Below are 25,708 nucleotides of genomic sequence, written 5' to 3' on the forward strand. Positions count from 1 at the left end.
AGTCCCCTAGAACTTAGAACTACTTAAACCTAACTAACCTAAGGACAGCACACAACACCCAGCCATCACGAGGTAGAGAAAATCCCTGACCCCGCCGGGATTCGAACCCGGGAACCCGGGCGTGGGAAGCGAGAACGCTACCGCACGACCACGAGATGCGGGCTAGAATGTAGTAGGAACCGAGCTGACTGCAGGACCGTTGATATTCACAATATATATAAATGACCTTGTGGATAACATCGGAAGTTCACTGAGGCTTTTTGCGGATGATGCTGTGATATATCGACAGGTTGTAACAATGGAAAATCGTACTGAAATGAAATGCAGGAGGATCTGCAACGAATTGACGCATGGTGCAGGGAATGGCAACTGAATCCCAGTGTAGTCAAGTGCAATGTGCTGCGAATACGTAGAAAGAAAGATCCTTTATCATTTAGCTACAATATAGCAGGTCAGCAACTGGAAGCAGTTAATTCTATAAATTATCTGGGAGTACGCATTAGGAGTGATTTAAAATGGAATGACCATATAAAGTTGATCGTCGGTAAAGCAGATGCCAGACTGAGATTCATTGGAAGAATCCTAAGGAAATGCAATCCGAAAACAAAGGAAGTAGGTTACAGTAAGCTTGATCGCCCGCTTTTTGAATACTGCTCAGCAGTGTGGGATCCGTACCCGATAGGGTTGAAAGAAGAGATAGAGAAGATCCAACGGAGAGCTGCGCGCTTCGTTACAGGATCATTTAGTAATCGCGAAAGCGTTACGGAGATGATAGATAAACTCCAGTGGAAGACTCTGCAGGAGAGACGCCCAGTAGCTCGGTACGGGCTTTTGTTGAAGTTTCGAGAACATACCTTCACCGAGGAGTAAAGCAGTATACTGCTCACTCCTACGTATATCTCGCGAAGAGACCATGAGGATAAAATCAGAGAGAATAGAGCCCACACAGAGGCATACCGACAATCCTTCTTTCCACGAACAATACGAGACAGGAATAGAAGGGAGAACCGATAGAGGTATTCAAGGTACCCTCCGCCACACACCGTCAGGTGGCTTGCGGAGTATGGATGTAGATGTAGATGTATGATTGACTAAATTCCAGCATTCAACGTCTTATCTGATAACGCAACTTAGTGATAATGTTCTGACTGGCGAGACGCAGGCATGTAAGACATATTTATTGTCCCTGCACGTCAACATTTCTGGTCGCAAAGTGGCCAAAACACACACATTTCATGAGGAATCTCGCATGCTTACTCGTTGGTACATACATATATCAGCATGTATTTGTAATGTTCAAAAACCAATATGCTAATCTTATATTTGATCTTCTTAGAGTATTTTAACTTCGTATCTAATAAAAATCATTTGTTTGTTGCAGGTTCTTTGAAATAGTGGACACATTTCTGGAACAAAATGATGAAGCAGGTAAGAAAATGTTTTTGTACTGTGTTATAAGCTGTCAGAAAGAAAGCATAGCTTTTGAAGGGCCTCCCGCTGACCGCAGCAGCTGTGCACGTGTTGGCTGCAACGCGGGGAATACGGAGAAATTCTCGTCGGTGTGAATACGATTATATCGTCGGACGCAAACTCGTGTTTGAAGCGGCGCGCGTTCTGTAATGAGGCACGTCATTAATGTGGTTAGCGTGGAATGCGGTGTTGTCACGTTTAGTCCTTACACGTTTCTGACAGTTATAACTTCATTTAGTGCCCAGGGTGAGCCAAGTATAGGTCTCGGGCGAACACGCACACTAATAAATATGTTCCTGAGTGGAAGTTTGTGTTAAAATTATTGAGCGTGCGAGAATCTAGTTTGTGTTTCGAGTTCGATCAACTCGGTCATTAATAGTAAGTGGCTTTCAGAAATTATCGGCTTGTCCCCCGCCGCCCGGCGCGGCAGTTCTTTGTGGTGGAAACCGTCGGCACGGCCGAGGCTGCCCGCCTGCCTGCCTCTGGACTCCTCGAGGCCTCTCGCCGTCGCATCGGAGCTCAGCGCAGTCGACCCCGCTTTAGCCGACCAGGCCGTACTTCACGAATCGCTTCGCAGTCGTCATCTGCCACGTTATCAGCAGAGTGCAACTTAACGGACGCGTGAGTGTCCGACTAGGAATCTAAAGGTCTAGGATTGGATGCCTCGGTGGTCTGCTTTTCAGTTAATGTGAGTTTCACGTGTGACCGGCGTTAGTGTATATGCATAGAGAGAGAGAGAGAAGCGTTGCACTGGAAGTCGAAGTCGAACTGCTTCCTGTACACACACACACACACACACACACACACACACACACACACACACACAGTGAATGAGGGTCACTCAAGTCAGAGGAAGAGACGGGCGTCCCGTACCACTTCCAGTTGTGAAACATTATGGTACTCAAACCTACTGTCGAGTTGTCGTCAACTTTACTCTCATCCCTCACCGAAACGGTTAACAGGTAGCAGCATTCTCACGATATTACATACGATATATGGCGAGCGTTTACTTTGAAGCAGATCCTGGAGTATTAACGTGGAGAAGGGCGCCTTGTTTTGCAAATTGTCGTTGGTTCTTCCAGTGTATCTCTTGCTACCAATTGTAGATGTATACTGATAGTCTTAAATGAATTACACTGGACTCGCATTCGGGAGGACGACGGTTCAATCCCGTCTCCAGCCATCCTGATTTAGGTTTTCCGTGATTTCCATAAATCGTTTCAGGCAAATGCCGCGATGGTTCCTTTGAAAGGGCACGGCCGATTTCCTTCCCCATCCTTCCCTAACCCGAGCTTGTGCTCCGTCTCTAATGACCTCGTTGTCGACGGGACGTTAAAAACACTAACCTAACCATCTTAAATGAATATTTTCTGCACAGAGCTTCTAATATTTCACGAAAGCTTTTCACAAATTTCTAGGACAAATTGCGAGGGATTGAAATGTAGTTCTGAATGAAACACACACACACACACACACACACACACACACACACACACACACACACACACAAACAGAACTATAATGTATAAAATATTCTACCAAGAACCGACGGATCGGTCAATCAATGCAATAAAATATAGTCAAAGGAAAATGTCATGAGGTAGGATTCCTATGTGAGAGAGTTTGTTCATATATGGTGCGAGATCACCAATTTGAATAGTGCTTCCCACTAAATTTCGGGACATTTCTCGGCACAGCATCTTGTGAGGTATGGCTGGTGAGAAAAGAGCTGTTGGACGATATCCGTATAGTGTTGTTGACAAAGAAACTTCTTCAGTTGTATGTTCCCTGTTGATGATTGATGGTATGGTTCCTCACCCTTTTTTTATACGATAGTCTACAGACTAAACTCTGCTGGTGTGTGTCAAGTACCAAATTCAAAGCTTCAGTTCACTAGTACCTCTCTCTCACTTTTCCAAACCATACTGAAGCGCTCATGCCAGCCTATCAGCATTAGCAATGGAGGAAAAAGGAATATAGTACATACAGGCGTCGTCGGAGGCTAGTTTTCCCCGTCAGCATTCGATTATGTACCGAAAAGAAAGTTCTCTGATGTTATAGCTGTGTACTGAACCCATGAGGCTAAGGGAAAACTTCGTTCTAGTGGGCAGTCTCCCCAGTTAATCTTCATCTGTCAGGGTGGATCGTCTCGGCAATTAGCTAACTGGGGGGAAACTAAAAATTGATGTTTTTGAATTCATAATGGACTTAGACGAGGGCTTAGTGGACAGGATGCATTCAAAAAAATGGTTCAAATGGCTCTGAGCACTATGGGACTCAACATCTAATGTCATCAGTCCCCTAGAACTTAGAACTACTTAAACCAAACTAACCTAAGGACACCACACACATCCATGCCCGAGGCAGGATTCGAACCTGCGACCGTAGCGGTCGCGCGGTTCCAGACTGAAGCGCCTAGAACCGCTCGGCCACACCGGCCGGCCGGATACATGCAGAGTGTGTAGATGTAGACGTACTCATTCTAGACATTGCATCTTGGGATGGTACACAGATGTCAGGCATGCTGCTCTGCTGAAGGGTGGGAAGTCGAACACTTCCGTAGTTCTGTTTCCTTCGTTTTAGAATTAACGCGAAAAAATAATCTTCTATTGATCTGACTTGTTTTGTGTGCAGTCAGCAGTGTTTCCTCTCATTTTATATATTTTTATTTTTGATGTTCCCTTCCATTACATTAAAGAACTTCGTCGAATTCGTCAGACACGCATTGTTACACATGGGAGTCGACGGCCTGCCACAGTGGCGTCAGATGAAGATGGCGCTTTAGTGCTTCTTGGGTGGCGTATCGGTAGGCTGAGGTCTATATGCCCGCAACACTACGTAGTGTCATTGGATAAAGCTTTCGGACGTTGGTTCATATCCGCAATTTGTTCATCAATGCACTCTCTGGCGCAGCGTGAAATTTTTATCATCATTTTGAAACGCCTGGCTGGGTCCAGTGTTCAGCATTGATGTAAACCCACTGAGATCACCGCTCGAGTGCGGGTAGTCAAGCACAAAAATTTATGCGTGACTTTTTACATCCAGGAACGCTACCAGTTCTAAAATAGGGTAATAGCATTACGATATTCGACCAAGTTCTTCACATAAGGAGTGAACTTAAACTGCGATAGACGATGCAAAGCATATTCGCGAAATATCGGGCTGCTGCAAATGGCGTGTTTCTCCTACCCAGTCGGACTGGTAACTCGTTCAGTTAAGAACATAACTCTCTTCAACAAAGTCTTGAAATTTACAAAGGATCAAATACATTCACCGATTACCAGTTTCTCGCCATAGCACGCGCCCTGCGGAGACGAACATAATCAGTTAAAAGTTTTTAAGTACGCATTATTTTAATTATATTTCTTTAGCTTCATGCTGAAACTTAAGGGAACTTCCTTGTTATGTAATCATTTTTAAATGATGAAATACAACACAATATTTGTTAAAAATTTAGAAAAGTGATTAGCCTGCTTTGTTTTATTTCTCGTAGAAGAGGACTGGATGTATCTGCGGGTTTACTGTTTCACTGTTCGTTCCTCGGTACAAGTTTTTAAGTTGAACATTGAGTGAAAAGCACAGTTCACAATGAGAGAGTAACGACGGTATCGTACTTCCCGGTAAGTGCCATTGATACTGATGCTCAGAAGACTTCTGTTTGATCTGTTCGTTAGAAATTCGCCTAAACTGTTTCTGTGCTGAAACGGAACAAAGTGGATTCACAGTTACGTATAACTTTACTTGAGAGAAAACGTGATCAAGAAAACGAACAAAGTTCAAATGTAGATATACCATTGTATGGAATGTCAATAAATAGATGTAACAGGACAAGCAACGGAAGTGCCAACGGAATACAAGGTGATAAAAACTGCGCAAAGGATCGCCGAATGAAGGTTGTCGAGGTAGCGAAAACTGTTAACAACTAAAGTGATCTTGTATTTAATGCCCTTTTTGTTGCCAAGATAAGTGCTGCCATAATCCGCAGTTGATGAAAAGCGTATGATACGAGTGGCGAAGAAAGACATTCTCATTACAAGTGTTCAGATGAGGCCGGCCGCTGTGGCTGAGCGGTTCTCGGCGCTTCAGTCCGGAACCGCGCTGTTGCTACGGTCGCAGGTTCGAGTCCTGCCTCGGGCATGGATGTGTATAATGCCCTTAGGTTGGTTAGGTTTAAGTAGTTCTAAGTCTAGGCGACTGATGACCTCATATGTTAAGTCCCATAGTGGTTACAGACATTTGAACCATTTTTTGTTCAGATATGTGTGGATACCTAAGGGACCACACTACTTAAATTAACTTATGCTAAGAACAACACACACACCCATGCCCGACGGACGAGTCGAACCTCCGGCAGGAGAGGCCGCGCAATCCGTGTCATGGCGCCTCAAAACGCGCGGTCACTCCGCGCGATAAGTAAACCGGCACAAAAGCGCACTGTGTTACAGACATTGGTACATTGCGCAATATCAGATGCAGATAGCCTGTCCCATGAGCAGAGCAACCTACTCAAGGGCTTCAGGTACAATAGGTACGACGTTCACCAAATAAATGAAGTGATCTCGAGCAAGAATCACAATAAGACCACTGGCAAGGCACAGGAATAGAAACTTGCTTTTTTGCCATTCTGTGGCTCCGTATCGAGAAAAATAAAAATAAGCCGTCTGCTGAAAATGCATTAACATATTCGATATTCAGGCCTCCAACAATTACTGAGACCAGTTGAAGATGCAGTAGGTCTCAGAACACCTGGGGTCTTCTTATTACGGAAGGCATGTTTGCTGCTCTCGCTCCTGCAATTACCAAAACTGTCGCAACCAATCACCGTTCTCCTAATTACCCATACTTTCTCTTCGCGAACGAAGCAAAGTCATACTTTGGTGAGCCGCAGAAATGATGTATTTAGAGGGAGTTAAAGAAAGAAATACTTCAAAGGGAAGTATAATCTGTTCCAGAAATGTGTGATTTGAGAATAATAGTGTCAAAGGCCTTTTGGATTGCGTTTTGTTTGCTAATGAAGCCCATTAGTGTTCGGTGTAAGGTACGAGCGCAGACTGAGGTACACCTTTCCGATCATTTTTTTAAATAAGAAATATATTATCCTTTTCTAAGGTATATGATTGTGAAACTGTAACGCAATTATTGGCAATAGCGCTCTCTCTCTCTCTCCCTCCCCCTCCCCCCTCCGCTCCCTGTTTCCCTCCCCCCCCTCCCTCCCCCCCCCCCCCCTCTCTCTCTCTCTCTCTCTCTCTCTCTCTCTCTCTCTCTCTCTCTGTGTGTGTGTGTGTGTGTGTGTGTGTGTGTGTGTGTGTGTGTCTCTTTGAAGACTTAATTTTTTTTCTGTAGCTTTTTTCAATGCACGGAATAGTGTTTGTCGTGAAAGCAGAGAAAACCTCTGGTCCAAGCTCACTGAATGGAAAGTATTTTTCAGTACGCAACACACATTCTCTGCTCAATATGAAATTGATAGCAAACTTGGCTTGCTTTTATGAAGACACTTCTCTTAGCAGATAATTTCCAGACGTACCACGTATAGCGTAACATTGTGTTAAACATTGGAACTGGAAGAAACTAGTGCATTAACATTGTACTAAGAAAGGCGAATATAGAATATAAATGTGGGAACTACTTGTATGCTGTCACGTATACAACACATTTCGAAATCATGTTGGCGAGGTGATGGGGATCAAATTAATAGACATCAAAGTCACTATATGATAAAACTGTTTCTCTTGTTGACTATTCTGTGAATATCATTACGTAACTTTTGTAATCTTCGGTGACTATAATACTGAACATAAGGCCTACTGCGAAACATGCGCTTGATTAGTGAAATAGACGGCCGGGGTGGACGAGCGGTTCCAGGCGCTACGGTCGCATGTTCGTATCCTGCCTCGGACATGGATGTGTGTGATGTCCTTAGGTTGGTTAGGTTTAAGTAGTTCTAAGTTCTAGGGGACTGATGACCTCAGAAGTTAAGTCCCATACTGCTCAGAGCCATTTGAACCATTTGATTAGTGATATTCTTTCGGGCGAGTTGTGTTGTTTGCTTATTGTGTCAAGTTGTTTAAATTCTGTCGGCGACTAACCTTCAAGATGGCTGTAAGGTTATCAGCAGAAATGTCGATAGAATAAATATCACTATCCATGATGCATGCACTAAAGATGATGGAATATTCTGTCCGTCGCGGAAACTTTAACAAACAAACGAGTACTTCACAGTCGGGTTGGAATCTAGGAAGGGAATCACAACTCGCAGCAGCCGAAGAGAAGGCTGAGTCGAATGTCCAAGTGGAATCAACAGTTCGGCTGCATGTAAATCACGCGATTAAGAACAAGATGAAAAATTTTAACCCATTTTGCAATTTACTGCCCGATGTATTCTTCTTTATGAAAATATCGCAGGCGTACCCGGTACTTACATAATCTCGACGCTCCACAGCGTTCGAACCACGAAAGAGGTTGTCCGTTGAAAAGCGGTCAGTTTTATGTAGCTTGCGGCGTACCGAGTGCTGTGCTCACCGGATTTTCAATCGGCCTCTTGAGTCGAGCGAGTTTCCGTTTGACGACACGGCGTAGGGTAACGAGCAAGTGGCCGGGACGGGAAGGGACGGAGGTGGGAGCGGCAGACGCGCGTATCGCCTGCCGGCATCGCGCTGGCCCGGCGCGGCCCGCCGCGACACACGCCCTCTGCCTCTGACGGCGGCCACAATTACCGGCCGCTCCACCTCCAGTACACTCCGGTCTGGCTGGCGCCGCGCCGTCCTCCCCATTAGCTACCATCTCACATCCTTCCACTCTTGTCATCACACCGATTTGTTTCACTATCAGCCGCCCGGGGCTCTTTCTTGCCGAATAAAAGTTTTCTCCCGAGTGGCCGCGTCATTTGCCCACCTTAAGCGCTCGAAGCTTCATTCTTAGTGGTAGCGTCTTCCTCAAGAATGATTAAACACTCGCTATAAAACACTCTGTCGCGGCTTACATAAATTAAGAATAACGTTGGCGACTCGCCTGGAAAACCGGGATTTTTCAGGGAAACTGAAAATACCTAGGAAAGACGGGGAAAGCCCAGGGAATCTTGGAGTTCAGGGTGATCATACGAGGCGAAAATTTTCGAACGCACTCTCCAGTGTCAGCTGTGGTAGACTGCTCCTGTACTCTGCCTACCTACATCTACATCTATACCCCGCAAGCCACCTGACAGTGTGTGGCGGAGGGTACTTTGAGTACCTCTATCGGTTCTCCCTTCTATTCCAGTCTCGTATTGTTCGTGGAAAGAAAGATTGTCGGTATGCCTCTGTGTGGGCTCTTATCTCTCCGATTTTATCCTCATGGTCTCTTCGCGAGATATACGTAGGAGGGAGCAATATACTGCTTGACTCCTCAGTGAAGGTACGTTCTCGAAACTTCAACAAAAGCCCGTACCGAGCTACTGAGCGTCTCTCCTGCAGAGTCTTCAACTGGAGTTTATCTATCATCTCCGTAACGCTTCCGCGATTACTAAATGATCCTGTAACGAAGCGCGCTGCTCTCCGTTGGATCTTCTCTCTCTCTTCTTTCAACCCTATCTGGTACGGATCCCACACTGCTGAGCATTATTCAAGTAGTGGGTGAACAAGCGTACTGTAACCGACTTCCTTTGTTTTCGGATTGCATTTCCTTAGGATTCCTCATATGAATCTCAGTCTGGCATCTGCTTTATCGATGATCAACTTTATATGATCATTCAATTTTAAATCACTCCTAATGCGTAATCCCAGATAATTTATGGAATTAACTGCTTCCAGTTGCTGACCTGCTATATTGTAGCTAAATAATGAAGGAGCTTTCTTTCTATGTATTTGCAGCACATCACACTTGTCTACATTGAGATTCAATTGCCATTCCCTGCACCATGCGTCAATTCGTTCACTGGTGAGCGGTATCTGAATTCCAGCTCTAACTTTAATTTCCTGCTTATGCAGCTCACTTTTGAAGGTTTAATGCTGACAGCGTTCGCGAGTGCGACATTCAGTTCAGCAGTCACTTCTGCTGCTCTCGTCCTCTTTATTTTTAGTCGCACTCCCCTTCAATGACCATCTGTAACGAATACACACACACACTTTCGTCCTCGTTGTGACTTAGCGGATAATTTTTTTTTTCCGTTTTCCCTGTAAGCGGTATAAATCTTGAAACATCAAATACTTCGATTACCTTGGTTACGGAAGCACTCACCATACGAGCATTAACAATCTTTCCACGTCCGAATTCACTTTCCTCCGACATAATGCACTCGCTGCTATACACAACAGTGTTTTGACCATGGCTGATCTATGCAACATATTGAGGACATTGCTCTTGTGCCGTCGTTTGGTCAAATACAACAGGAAAACCTGCAGGCTTGGCTAGCAACTGCCTTTATGTTCAAGCATAAATTGCTCGCGGTGTTTTGTCCAACTTCTGCCCGGTGAACGTCATCTGCCAGAGTGTGTAGTGCCAACAGTAAAATTCGGAGGCGATAGTGTTATGGTGTGGTCGTGTTTTTCATGGAGGGGCCTTGCACCCCTTTTATTTCGCGTGGCACCATCACAGCACAGGCCTACTTTGATATTGTAAGCACCTTCTTGCTTCCCACTGTTGAAGAGCAATTCGGGGATGGCGAGTGCATCTTTCAACACAATCGACCACTTGTTGATAGTGCACGGCCTGTGGCGGAGTGGTTACAGGACAATAACTTCCCTGTGATTGACTGGACTGCACAGAGTCCTGACCTGAATCCTATAAACACTTTTGGGACGTTTTGGAACGCTGACTTCGTGCCAGGCGTCACCGACCGACATCGATACCTCTCCTCAGTGCGGCACTCGGTGAAGAATGGGCTACCATTCCCCGAGAAACCTTCCAGCACCTGATTGAACATATGCCTGCGAGAGTGGAAGCTGTCATGAAGACAAAGAATGGGCCCACACCATATTGAAATCCAGCATTACCGATGGAGGGCGCCACGAACTCAAAAGTCGTTTTCAGCCAGGTGTCCGGATACCTTTGATCACATAGTGTATATGAGAAAGGTGAAAGACCCTCGGACTTCAAGAAGAATGTAATAATTCCCATTCCAAAGAAAGCAGGTGCTGACATGTGTGACTACTACCGAACCATCAGTTAAACAACTCAAGGCTGAAATATACTAACACCAATTATTTACAGGGAAATTGGAACACTCGTAGAAAACGACCTCGAAGAGGAGTAGTTGGGTTCCAGAGAAATGTAGGAATACATGAAGCAATAATGGCTCTATGGCTTATCTTGAAAGACAGATTGAAGAACGGCAAACCTACTTTTATAACATTTGTAGATTTAGATATAGCTTTTGAAAATGTTGACAGAACTACACTCTTTGAAATTTTGAATGTGTCAGAGATAAAATAAAAGGACCGAAAGCTTATTTACATCTTGTACAAAAACCAGAATGTAGTGATTAAGGTCGAAGGGCGCGAAAGAGCAGCAGTGGTTGAGAAGGGAATGAGACAGGGTTCTCCCAACAATACCCAGTCTATACGTTGAGCAAGCAGTACATCGACAAAATTAAAACAAAAGTAACGGAATGTAGTCAAATTTAATCTGCCGATGCTGAGTAAATTAGATTAGGAAATGACACACCAAAAGAAGTAGAAGAATTTCAAAAATTTTGGCAGCAAAATAACTGAAGATGACCACGGCAGAAATAATTTAAAATGAAGACTGGCATTAGCAAGAAAAGTGTTTCTGACAAATAGAAATTTGTTAAAATCTAAAACAAATTTAGGTATTAGGATATTTTTTTCTGAAGATATAAGTCTGTAGTGTACCCTTGTACAAAATGAATGATTAGCAGTTCAGACGTAAAAGAGAACAGAAGCGTCTGAAATGTAGTGTTGCAGAAGAATGCTGAAGATTAGGTGGGTAGACTGAACAAGAAATGAGGACGTACTTAATCGAATTGGGGATAAAGAAATTTATTCCACAACTTAAGTAAAAAACGGGATCAATTGATAGGACACAAACTGAAGCATCAAGAAATTTTCGGCTTGGTAATGGGAGGAAGTATGGGGAAGTAAAAACTGTAGAGGAGAAACTCAAACTCGGATAGAGTAACCAGGTTCAAGTGGATGTAGGTTGAAGTAGTTTCGCAGAGATGAAGAGGCATACACAGGATAGAGAAGTGTGGAGAGCTGTGTCAAAGTAGTTCTCAGACCGAAGATTACAAATTACTGTAGGTGAGTGTCATTCTATGGGTGCCACAGCGCAGCAACTGTTTTTAGGTGCTTTTACGCAGTGTCCATTCTGCTAAGGACATGACCTAAACACTCGACGTACTCTTCGGAAAACGCAAATTTTACCAAGCTACATTGCAGTACAGTGCCCTTGCAGTTGGCTGAATACCGCATGCAAAGTCTGTAGGTTCAAAATGGCTCTGAGCTCTATGCGACTTAACTTCTGAGGTCATCAGTCGCCTAGAACTTAGAACTAATTAAACCTAACTAACCTAAGGACATCACACACATCCATGCCCGCAAAGTCTTTAGGCAGTCTGTTTGTGATGATCCTGTGACAATGATATCACATAAGTAATTTGCATAGCATAAAATACGTGCTGTGAACTGCTCCAAATATAGCTGAAGATAGCCGACACAGTACTAGTTGATCCAAGTGAATGTCACAGATTTAAATAAAACCGACAGAGAGTGTAGAAGACGTAGATATTTTCTGATTCTACATTTAGTGGTAACTGCGAGTAGGCATCTGTTATATCCATCTTAGAAAAGGGCTTCCTAATGGCTGGGGAATGGAATACGACATTACTAGTGCCTCCATGTTGATCCTAGCCTAAAAACCGACAATAATTGCAGTCCAGTGCTTTATTTTTGATGCATGCTATAGAGGTGACACAGGTACAGTTTCATAGGTTCCACAACCGTGAGAGTCTTAGTCACTGTAATTCCTCCTCGTATGCAACGTTCAAATTGATAAAGGCTGTAATTTGCATAGTGACTGATGACCTTAGCAGTAAAGTCCCATAAGATTTCACTCACATTTGAACATTTTGTAATTTGCAAAATGCAGGTGTTGTTGATTTTTTGGTAATATAAGCTTTGAAATTGGTGCATATGCTAGGCTAGGCTAAATAGTTCTTTAAATATTCAGACTTGAGCAAAGGAATGTCTTGTTCCACTAAACTGAAACTTGCACAGTGAATCCAAAAGTACAGAGCCAATATAATTCCCTCTTCTGTTTATACCTCCAGAAAAATAGGAGTGGTCAGTACCAAGTGATCTAAATTGGCTTCTTTTTTGAACGTACTGGTAGTCTTTGTCTGCATATAATACCGATGTGCATTCCTGACATTGTCAGGCTGGGGGCGATCTGCAATGTATGATAAATTGATAAATGAAGTAAACTTCACAAGTCACGATCGCTAAAAAAAAAAAAAAATCTATTGGATTACAGGTTTCGACACAGCTGAGCTGTCACATAGGATCGTATGCTTTAAGATTTTACAGCATTTTGTCCATCAGCGTTGCAAGTCGCTTCACACTGCACATGCACTTCCCACTACCATAAAGATTACTCAGATCGGCATGTCAAATACACTATTGTTTGTAAAAAGTGAAACACTCAGAAGCAATGGTCTACAACACGCTACGTTAAGAGAACGCGTACAACAGTGATACCACTGTAAGTGATTTAAATGGCATAGAAGTGGAGTGCAAGTAGGCCCTGCAGCACCCTCTTTCGTGTGGCCGGACAGGTCAGTGATACGCAATGCTCAGTCGGAGCGGAGCCGTCATACGAAGTACACTACCGGTCATTAAAATTGCTACACCAAGAAGAAATGCAAATGATAAACGGGTATTCATTGGACAAATATATTATACTAGAACTGACATGTGATTATATTTTCACGCAATTTGGGTGCATAGATCCTGAGAAATCAGTACCCACAACAACCACATCTGGCCGTAATAACAGCCTTGATTCGCCTGGGTACTGAGTCAAACAGAGCTTGGATGCGTGTACAGGTACAGCTGCCCATGCAGCTTCAGCACGATATCACAGTTCATCAAGAGTAGTGACTAGCGTATTGTGCCGAGCCAGTTGCTCGGCCACCATTGACCAGACGTTTTCAATTGGTGAGAGATCTGGAGAATGCGCTGGTAAGGGCAGCAGTCGAACATTTTCTGTATCCAGAAAGGCCCGTACAGGACCAGCAACATGCGGTCTTGCATTATCCTGCTGAAATGTAGGGTTTCGCAGGGATCGAATGAAGGCTAGAGTCACGGGTCGTAACACATCTGAAATGTAACGTCCACTTTCAAAGTGCCGTCAATGCAAACAAGAGGTGACCGAGACGTGTAACCAATGGCATCCCATACCACCACGCCGGGTGATACGCCAGTATGGCGATGATGAATACACGCTTCCAATGTGCGTTCACCGCGATGTCGCCAAACACGGATGAGACCATCATGAGGCTGTAAACAGAACCTGGAGTCATCCGGAAAAATGGCGTTTTGCCATTCGTGCACCCAGGTTCGTCGTTGAGTACACCATCGCAGGCGCTCCTGTGTGTGATGCAGCGTCAAGGGTAACCGCAGCCATGGTCTCGGAGCTGATAGTCCATGCTGCTGCAAACGTCGTCGAACTGTTCGTGCAGATGGTTGTTGTCTTGCAAACGTCCCCATCTGTTGACTCGAGACGTGGCCGTTACGATCCGTTACAGCCATGCGGATAAGATGCTTGTCGTGTCGACTGCTAGTGATACGAGGCCATTGGCATCCAGCACGGCGTTCCGTATTACCCTCCTGAACCCACCGATTCTATATTCTGCTAACAGTCGTTGGATCTCGGCCGACGCGAGCAGCAATGTCGCGATACGATAGAGCGCAATCGCGATAGGCTACAATCCGAGCTATATCAAAGTCGGAAACGTGATGGTACGCATTTCTCCTCCTTACACGAGGCATCACAACAACGTTTCACCAGGCAGCGCCGGTCAACTGCTGTTTGTGTATGAGAAAGCGGTTGGAAACTTTCCTCATGTCAGCACGTTGTAGGTGTCACCACCGGCGCCAAACTTGAGTGAATGCTCTGATAAGCTAATCATTTGCATATCACAGCATCTTCTTCCTGTCGGTTAAATTGTACGTCTGTAGCACGTCATCTTCGTGGTGTAGCTATTTTAATAGCCAGTAGTATATAAACCTGTAGCCAAGTGCCAGTACACCTACGTCACAAGGAGGTATGTCGGCATCTGAATGCTCTCGAACTGGGTAGAATGATTGGTCTCCGGGAGGCAGGTCTGTCGTTTCGTGACATTGCGGCTCATGCAGGGCACGCTGTTTCATCAGATAGGTATATGTGGAGAGAAGAGGGCCGTATACAGCGCCGACAGTGTACGGGACGACACATTGTGATCACAGCGCCATATGACGGCCATCTTGCCCGCTTGCCCGTAACGGACAAAACAGCTTTGTACAAACTGTTGGCGCAACGCTGGAGAACTGCAACGGATTCCTGTGTGGACTGTCCGTCGTCGTCTTCTGCGAACTGGACTGGTGGAATGCGTGCCATTGCGACGGGTTCCACACAGTCCACCGCCGACAGTGATGTGCTGACTGGTAAAATGTCATGTTTTCGGGTGAGTTTCGCTTCAGTTTAAACTACACTGATGGCCGCATACATGTTCACGCCGCCGTGGCGAACGCAATTGGGAAGACTGTATTGTTGAGCAGCACAGCGGACAAACGCCAGGTGTGACGGTTTGGGACGCCATTGCCTAAAACACGATATCTTGCCTCCTACACCTTGAGGGCAATCTGAACAGCCACCGCAATATGAGAGAGGCTTTACAGCCTAAGGCTGTGCTCCTCCTGCACTCTACTTCACACGCCATATTTAAGCAGGACAACGTCCGGCAGCAAGTGGCGAGGAGTGTACAAGCCTTCTTCGAAGAACGACGGGTACCATTTCTTCACTGCCCTGCCCGTTCACATGACATGTCGCCCATCGAACATATCTGGGATATGGTCGGTCGGCAACTTGTTCATTCAGGTCCTCTTGCAGCCACGCCTATAAATCACGTAGGAGTGTTCCCTAGAAGCATGTTCAAATGCTCATTCATTCCATGCCACGAGATCTAGCGGCTCGGATTGCAGCATGTGTTGGCACTACTCCATACTGAAAATCCACAATCACAGTAGATGTACAAAGTCCGCCAGAAAAATGTATACTCTCTTTGTCAGGCTCTATCGTGATATCGATATTGTCGTTCGATTTGAGTTACGAGTGTGTTGTAGTATGGTCTTTGACTCAACAAATGTCAGTACTTTCATCTCAGTATTGAGAATACAAGATGTCTGGAGCACGCTTGACATTCGAGCAACGAAATTGTATTGTGAAGTGGTTTTTCAAATTTGATAATGCCGTTACAATGCAACGTCAGTGGAGGCGGGAGTTTGAAACAGAACCGCCTACCGGCCTAACAATTAAACCCATCATTGACAAGTGTGAGTTGTGGAATGATTCGTGATATTCACAAAGGAAGATCTGGAAGATAGCGTACAGCTACAAATCCTGTTTCGTCGGCTCTCATGTTGAAAAAGTTTGTTAATTCTCCACAGAAGACCGCTACGCATTGTGCACGAGAACCGGGGTCAGCAGTACAAGTGTACAAAGAATTCTGAAAGTTGCGAAGTGGAAAGTTTTCATTCCACGATTACTGCACACGATTAATGATGACGATCCTGATAGCCGAATGCAATTTTGCGAATGGTATCAGCAAATGCTAACGGATGACGAACAGTTTGTGACGAAGGTAGTGAGGAGTGACGAGGCACAATTTAAACTTAATGGAACCGTGAATCGGCATAACAGTGTGTACTGGGCACCGGAAAATCAGCATGTTTATGTGGATAAAGCGGTCAATCTACCAGGGTTCATGTGTGGTGTGGATTGTCATCTAGGAGCGTAGCAGGACCCTTTTTCTTTGATGCTACTGCCACTGGAGAAGTGTACCTGGAAATGTTACGCATATCTATTTTGTCAGGTATAGGTGCGCTTTACGGAGCTGATGAAGTCTTCTACCAACAGGACGGGGCGCCACCACACTACCACCTAGCCGTACGAGCTTTCCTGCATGACAGATTTCCGGGGCATTGGATTGGACGAAGAGGGCCCATTGAGTTCCCTCTACGGTCGCCAGATCTAACACCTGTGGACTTTTACTTGTGGGGAACTGTGAAAGATAACGTCCATCGACGTAAGCCACGCACGCTGAAGGAGACTACGGCGACACGTGCACCAATCTCCACTGTAACACTGACTGACGTAGTTGCGGCGATGGCTTGTCGTTCTGTTATATGCACAGCCGCCAACGGTGAATATTTTGAACATTTAAAGTAATAATGTGCTAAACTGTAGGTCGTAAAACATGTGTGATCAGTTATTAAATGTAAAATAAACACATAAGTAAAATTTTTTCTTTCGTTAAAGTGTGTATACATTTTTCTGGTGGACTCTGTACATTCGTTAAAGTGTGTATACATTTTTCTGGTGGACTCTGTACATATCTATAAAGCTAATCATTTCTGTAGTGTCACGTCCGTAATCGATGAAATAAATTTCATTCTGATCACATCTCTCGGTCTTGCTGTTTTACTTCCAAACAATAGGGTTTGAAAGTATTACGTACAAAAGTAAACATAACTATATTGCTCCTATTGTAATCTTGTAATCGGCGCAATGTAGTTATGTTTATGGTTATGCACAATAGTTTTATATTTGACACGACGATGTATAGTGATCTTCATGGTAGTGAGAAGTGCATATGCAGTGTGAAGCAACTTGCAACACTGATGGACAATGGTAAAGCATAAGATCCGATGATGACAGCAAAGCTCTTTCGAAACCTGTCATCCAATAAAATAGTTTTGTAGCGATCAGGTAATTATTGTCACCTCAGTGACACTTTATAAGGTGTGTTGGATGGCAGCACTGGATTCCTAATTTTACTTTTGCTGCAATAGCTTCCTCATTTGAGCGTCACCATGCCGTTTTCTGCTACACAGAGTCGCAAAGTGGCCAAATATGCAGAAACACTGGAACTCTGCGTTAATAAAACGGCGGTAGATACTTTCAAGCCTAATGAACCACTCTACACAGGAAGGCAACGGCTGTGCAGGGCGGTTTATTGACAGTTTACGACGCTCGCTGCCCAGGAGAGTTCTTGCCTTCTTTAATGGCCGCGTCACTGGCTGGGGCATGCTTAATGTGAGTCAGACCTCCTGTAACGTGCACGGTGACCGTGAGGCACTTTTTGCTCTGTACATCAGAGCTATTCCTAGCTGCTATTCTGTTTGAACATCGACTTGCTGGACGATCTAAAATATTTGGATGGTTTTGTAAGATCGCAAGAACTATGCCCATTACGTAACGTCATTAAAGATCACCTAAATCACCTAACTCACGTTGAGCGAACAGTAGGGCTGAACAAAAATGACTGACAAGGCACAATGCATCTTGTAGAGGGTATAGTATGGACGTATTGGAATAATTAATGTCGGGTGATGGTTTTAAAGTAATTCACACGACGTGAAAACTTTGTGGAAACGTGTTGATTTACTGGAGGCTAGTTTATCCCAGGGAGGTATTCAGAATTGGCCATGGCCGGCGGGGGAGCGGCGAAGGGAAGCGACAATAGGCAGCTTAGGGCGGCTCAAGCTCTGAGAAAGCGGTAACGGGGTGCAGCCTCCAGCTGCCTTAAGATGAGTGACAGTGAGTGGGTGGTTGACCCCATGCTGGTGTACCGGGAAGCAGACGGAGAACTTGTAGGCCTGTTGATAAATGTCCGTCGTCCCGTTTTCTGTGAAACATGCTAGAAAGCAGCTCAAAGCTACGGTGGAGCGGTCAACAGAGGCCAAAATATGCGTGTTCGTGACTATAGCAACTTCACGCTGAATTCACGGTCTGCAGAGTCTGAAGTAAATCAGGTGAAGAGCGACACAATGAAATACGCTGGCCTCCGATGGGAATGTAGGACCAAGTAATTTGAAGTACTCTCCTGGGAGTCAGAATTCTGGAAAAATTGGTGTTTGTGCAGGCACTAACCTTGATGGGTGGCCTGAGAAGAGCTAAATGGCAGAAGTTGAGAGGAAGGGAAATTTTGTGGGAATCTGTTCACTTGCCAGAGCAGGCATTGGTCGGCACTGGAAAGTGACGCATAATTAATGAGACTTGCACTTCAATTGGCGTAAGCGATTTTTCTGGAGGGGAAACCGAGGCGAAGAGTGTACTGGGAGAAGTCTTCGTAGAGGTCTTCCATTCCGAGCTTGCCTAGAGTGCGGACGTGGGGTTCTTTACTCAGCTTGCCTGAGAAAGAGTGAGCATCTCTGCAGTTTAGGACTTAACAAATGGAACGATTGAGCTTGGAGATAGGAAGTTTTGGTTCAAATGGAACGATTGAGCTTGGAGATAGGAAGTTTTGGTTCAGCTATGTACTGAGCAAGATAGCTAGGAGTGAATAGATGAGCGCAGCCTTGCAGCACCACGAGGTTGGCTGACGTCCGCGCAACAACACTGCTCTGCCACGCTGTATTCGGTGATACTGCGCCCACTACGGCCACTGATTAATTTGTGGGATCACGTCGGTAAAGTTTCCATGAGGGTTTCATGGGCCGTGTATTGTAGAATTCTTCTCGCACTTCGCATTACGCCCGGGTCAGTCGATAGGAATTACTTTTGATTTATCGCGCTGTACTCTACGCAAAGGCAATTTCTTACCACTGCCTGTTAGGAGAGTCATGTAATGTGATGATTGAATGATGTGAGTTAAAATAAATCTGTGCTAATCGACTGCATCTGTTTTCAATCAAGTAGTTGAAATCCCAAGTCACTTTCTTAATTAATTTTATGTTCAACATTTGCATCTGGTGTTCAATAGCTGAATATAACATCAATGTGCACCCCTTTTAATTAAAAGGGATCAATTCTGAATCAATTATGTCAACACTGCCACCACAGTTCAATCAGGAGTCACAGGGCCTTACTACTTTCTTTGCGTTATCCGACATTGCGGCAGTTTTGCACTCTCTGTTGATCTGTTAGTCAATTACCTGGGGTGAACACACACCAAAACCAGATAAGTGACGGGTGGGGTGTTACAGTTTATAATGACTAATCTAATGAAGGTCTCTGTAATTTTAAAGCTTCTGCTCATACCTTCTTATCTGATGCATGTTGCACAATTACGAGGGTGAGTCAAATGAAAACCTTAAATTTGTAATAACAAATCGAAATTTCGCGGCGTTATGCTATAAGTTGGTAAGCGTGCTACAAACAGCACGCAGAATGGCCTGTAGGTGGCAGCATAGTGCAGATGCACACTTACCGTCGCATTATCAGTATAAAAATGGCCGCCCCCCTTCGACTTGCACCAGCTAAGAACAGCGTTCTGTTATTCGGTTTTTGCGTAGTGAAGGTGCGAAACCTATTGAAATTCACCGACAAATGAAGGTTCAGTACGGTGATGCATGTTTGTGACAGCAGCAAGTCTACGAAATGAGTAGGAAGTTCGCAAATGGTGTGACTTCAGTGGAAGATGCTCCTCTTCCAGGTCAGGCACAACGAGTTGAGACTCCACAGAACATTGCAGCAGTTCAAGCCATAGTGAAGGAAAAACCGCCGAGTGACACTGAATGACATTGCAGCATGTTCACAGGTTAGTTATGGGTCAGCACACCACACTGTGCATGATGTGCTCCAGTTTCACAAAGTGTATGCAAGATGGGTGCCACGGCAGCTGACTCCTGAAATGAGAGAACGACGTGTTGATGCTTGTGAAGAACTTCTTTGGCGCTCTGAACGAGAAGGTGATGGCTTCCTTGCAAGAATCGTTGCTGGAGACGAAACCTGGGTTCACTTCCACCAACCGAAGAGAGCGAGCACGGAATGGCGCCATTCCTGATCACCAAAACCAAACAAGTTTCGAACGGAACCATCAGCAGGGAAGGTTATGCTGACTCTCTTTTGGGATGAAAAAGGCTTAATTTTGGAGAATTACATGCGTAGAGGGACCACTGTCACCAGTGCATCATACACAGATCTCCTAAAAAATCATCTGCGGCCTGCAATCAAATCAAAGCGACGTCGATTGCTGTCAGCAGGTGACCTTTTGCAACATGACAATGCAAGGCCCCACACTGCCCGTACAACATTTGCAACAATCATAGACCTGAATTTTGAGTGTCTTCCTCGTCCAACATACTCACCAGACCTTGTCCCAAGTGATTTCCATATGTTGGGACCACTCAAAGACGCAATGGGAGGAAAGAAGTTCCGTTCCTATGAAGACGCCACGCGGTGCATGCGTGGTGGCGCGGACTACGAAAAGATTTTTTTTTCTAAAGGAATTTATGCGCTTTGTAAGTGCTGGAGGACTTGCATTGAGCGTGGGGGAGATTATGTTGAAAAGTGATACAGCTTTGTATCACTTCTGCACAATAAATAATATTTTTAAAAAATATTTAAGGCTTTCATTGGATTCACCCTTGTACATGCCGAATAAGAGTCTGAATGTGGCGTCGTATATAGATGACATTTTCGTCCTATTCCTCACATCTGTTATGGAAATTTTATATAAGACTGATTCTCACTACTGCGCGTTTGATACTAGCGAACCTTGCCACAGTATGCGTATGATGACGATAGTACACTGCTGATAAGTCTTATTTCCAGCCCGGCCGCGGTGGCCGTGCGGTTCTAGGCGCTTCAGTCCGGAACCCCGGGACTGCTACGGTCACAGGTTCGAATCCTGCCTCGGGCATGGATGTGTGTGATGTCCTTAGGTTAATTAGGTTTAAGTAGTTCTGACCTAAGATGTTAAGTCCCCTAGTGCTCAGAGCCATTTGAACCATTTTTTTTTCTTATTTGCAGTACTGGTAAGGCTCCCGGGCCAGGTTGCGTACCAGATGAAACCCATCTGGTCCATACCAGGGCAAACAGAATACTTTTTGGCTGAGCGCATCCCCTACCAACCGGTCCCCTGTTATTGTCAAGTTGCGCCACAAACTCCTCTTCTCCCCAATTCTGTTCAGTACCTCCTCATTAGTTATGTGATCTACCCATCTAATCTCCAGCATTCTTCTGTAGCACCACATTTCGAAAGCTTCTATTCTCTTCTTCTCCAAACTATTTATCGTCCGTGTTTCACTTCCCTACATGGCTACAATCCATACAAATATTTTCAGAAACGACTTCCTGACACTTAAACCTATACTCGATGTTAACAAATTTCTCTTCTGAAGAAACGTTTTCCTTGCCATTGCCAGTCTACATTTATATCCTCTCTACTTCGACCATCGTCAGTTAATTTGCTCCCCAAATAGCAAAACTCCTTTACTACTTTAAGTGTCTCATTTCCTAATCTAATTCCTTCAGCATCAGTCGGCTTAATTCGACTACATTCCATTATCCTCGTTTTGTTTAGTCCATATGCTCTTACTTTGTTCATTAACGACTGTGGGGAACAGTATCAAACGCCTTGCGGAAGTCAAGAAACACGGCATCTACCTGGGAACCCGTGTCTATGGCCGTCTGAGTCTCGTGGACGAATAGCGCGACCTGTGTTTCACACGATCGTCTTTTTCGAAACCCATGCTGATTCCTACAAAGTAGGTTTCTAGTCTCCAGAAAAGTCATTATACTCGAACATAATACGTGTTCCAAAATTCTGCAACTGAGCGACGTTAGAGATATAGGTCTATAGTTCTGCGCATCTGTTCGACGTCCCTTCTTGAAAATGGGGATGGCCTGTGCCCTTTTCCATTCCTTTGGAACGCTTCGCTCTTCTAGAGACCTATGGCACACCGCTACAAGAAGGGGGGCAAGTTCCTTCGCGTACTCTGTAAAAGCGAACTAGTATCCCATCAGGTCCAGCGGCCTTTCCTCTTTTGAGCGATTTTAATTGTTTTTCTATCCCTCTGTCGTCTATTTCGATATCTACCGCTTTGTCATCTGTGCGACAATCTAGAGAAGGAACTACAGTGCAGTCTTCCTCTGTCAAACAGCTTTGAAAAAAGGCATTTAGTATTTCGGCCTTTAGTCTGTCATCCTCTGTTTCAGTACCATTTTGGTCACAGAGTGTCTGGACAATTTGTTTTGATCCACCTACCGCTTTGACATAAGACTAAAATTTCTTAGGATTTTCTGCCAAGTCAGTACACAGAACTTTACTTTCGAATTCATTGAACGCCTCTCGCATAGCCCTCCTCACACTACATTTCGCTTCGTTTAATTTTTGTTTGTTTGCAAGGCTTTGGCGGTATTTATGTTTGCTTGAAGTTCCCTTTGCTTCCGCAGCAGTTTTCTAACTCGGTTGTTGTACCACGGTGGTTCTTTTCCCTCTTACGTTATTGCTCGGCACATACTCATCTAATGAATATTGTTCGATGGTTTTGAACTTTGCCCACTGATTCTCAACATTATCTGTACTCGAGACAAAACTTTTGTGTTGAGTCGTCAAGTACTCTGAAACCTGCTTTTTGTCACTTTTGCTAAACGGAAAAATCTTCCTACCTTTTTTAATATTTCTATTTACGGCTGAAATCATCGATGCAGTAACCGCATTATGATCGCTGAATCCCTGTTCTGCGTTAACTGTTTCAAATAGTTCGGGTCTGTTTGTCACCAGAAGGTCTAATATATTATCGCGACGAGTCGGTTCTCTGTTTAACTGCTCAAGGTAGTTTTCAGATAATAATCGCCAACTCTACAATGTTTTGGTCTCGGTTGCATTATCGCCTCCTTTGTTTCTTGATGATACATGTTACTGACACGTGGTGCAGTCTCCCAGACCGCGCCTGTTTTCTTCAGTATAGTACAAAAAGTGTTAGCGGGAACGTATCAGTTTTAACGATCCGAAGTTTGATGAAAATGTTCGTTGGTGGCTGGAGGGATACAGATCAAGAAGTAGACGAAAAAGACCACGATGTTTACAATAGCCAGTGATCACTTTTCTCCTAGTGGGGGACCTCTTGGAGGAAGAACTTCAGGACAATTGTGATGGGGTCCATTCTGTTTCCTCAAGGGCAATTTCTGTGTCCAAGTTTAAAGCCTAGAATTGTGTTTTAAGTGGAAATTTACTTGCTACAAGGATACTAAATGTTTAGGAATGTAAAATTCAGTTCTCTTGACAGTTTATATGCAGTATTTAGAAAAAACCGCACGAAAGTACATCTCGTGTGATAAGAAGTAAAATACTACAGGATTTATTTAGTGTAATAAAATCAAGTAGTATTTAGGTACTGGAATAATTGTAAAAATAAATGTTACATAAATAATAAATAATAATAAAAATTTCAAATGATTTGCTCCTTAAATCTCGGTTTAAACGTTCCAGAGACCCCACCTCGCAGTACACATTACGGAAGAGTCACATTATGAGTTAAGGGTCAAAGCGTGCATTGGTGCAATAAACTTCTGTAAGTCATTTTGTTACCCATCACTCAGACAATGACATTCTGCTTCGGAAACAATCGGTTGCCTAGTCGCGTTGCGATAGGTGAAGATGGGAAATGAGTTGCGTTGTCTAGCGCTCGTTCGCGGCTGCCTCTAGCACGCCAGCCGATGATGGACTCTTCGTTATTATCCGTAGGTTGTCAGCGTCCAGGTGGGTTTCCCATTGCGTGCATAGCAGTGAGACGGAGTGTAAAGAGCGTGCGAAAATTTTTCACGTCGTTATGAAATTGCCTTTCCCATAAAAGCAAACTTGGATTTTTTTTATAAAAAGTAAGAATACGGATCCAGTATCGAACACACATATTCGTCAATTAGCGCCGACCATTCAGGCTTCGCTTCTTTTTTTGCAATTTTCAGTGGGAGGTAGTACTTTGCTTCCTTCCTCGCAGTGTCATTCTTCAAGTTAAACACCTTGCCCATAGATAATAATCTAATAATATTTTATAAACTTAACAAAGGTCACAAATTGAACCTCAGTGAAGTACTTGAAATCTTTATGTACAACAGAAAACATAGAACACGCTCAATCACAAACCTCAGACAGTGACAGTGAAATGTTTAGAAGCCTCTGAAGCACACTAGACGATGCATGCTGACTTATATTGTCATCTTTTCTTTTGTAGTCTAAATCATGCAGACATCTCCCAAGTCACCAAACCGGTACATTAACAAATAAATATGCTGAAACGTAGATTTAAAAAATTTCTTCTTTCTTTAAATAGGGATATATCTTAAGCGAAAAAATTGTAAATATTTAAACACTTACATATTATTGTTACCTATGTCTTCGATTCCCGTTGTAAACTTCTAATGCTGTTTGAGGTACAAGACACTGTATTTTTGCATACATACAAGCTCTGGGCTCTTTGTGTTGTCGTTTCGTGTTTCTGTGCCAATTATTACGAAAATGTACATTTATAACGACCCTGTGCTGGAACATCCACTGTCACGTTACGATAACGAGTGCAAATTATACCTTATTTGTAGAGAAGAGACAACTAGCTACATTAAATAAACAAAAATGCGATGTAATCCATTGATCCTGCTGAAGATTAGGGTGTAAGCCCTCTAAACGAGTCGTGGGGGAAAGTAAAATGGCTGACACAGATAATTCTTTTACAAGTAGTATTGGTTTATATTGCCTTTCCCGATTGTAATTGAAGTCTTATTTCGATCAAACGCGCTTCTCTTTATTTCAAGGCATCTTCACTAGTCAGATGTTTTACTTCCTAGTCCTTCCCTAATGTTCTTCCACACTTAGGTGCTCGACTTGTAGAACATTACACTTCTCTGACATTGAAAATTTATCCGGCGTCAGGGAAGTGCAATCTTTTAAAAATCGAGCACCTACTCGTGGAAGAACATTAGGGAAGAACTAGGAAGCAAAAAAATCTGATTTCAAATAAAGCGAAATGCGTATGGTCTAAATCAGGCCCCGGTAGCTCAGCGGGGCCAACGAGGTATACTGGCTATGTGGCGTGCTTCGCAGCACGTGACATTACAGGTCTTAAGGGGAGCCGGAGGTGGTCAAATCCAAAAAAATTACGATTTTTTTGCTACCTAAAATTAATTGGAACATTCCTCTTTAATGTAAACTTTGAATTATTGTTCTACTCGCCCTGGAAGTGGAGTTATTACCATTTTCCCCCACGCCTGCAGAGGAAATGGGCGGGCGCTGAATGCATCTAACACCCTCTCGTGACTTCCTGGC

The 25,708-nt window shown here is 44.1% G+C and overlaps 1 protein-coding gene across 1 annotated transcript in view; it reads left to right on the top strand.

The window, feature by feature from the left end:
• Nucleotides 1–25,708, top strand: part of LOC126413271 (uncharacterized) — a 492,894-nt gene that overhangs the window by 366,099 nt on the left and 101,087 nt on the right. The window contains exon 6 of the mRNA XM_050083175.1: nucleotides 1,382–1,428. Coding sequence (XP_049939132.1) covers nucleotides 1,382–1,428 — 47 coding nt within the window. The remainder of the gene's footprint in view (nucleotides 1–1,381; nucleotides 1,429–25,708) is intronic.

Source organism: Schistocerca serialis, chromosome 1 (genome assembly GCF_023864345.2).
Source record: "Schistocerca serialis cubense isolate TAMUIC-IGC-003099 chromosome 1, iqSchSeri2.2, whole genome shotgun sequence".
NCBI lineage: Eukaryota > Metazoa > Arthropoda > Insecta > Orthoptera > Acrididae > Schistocerca > Schistocerca serialis.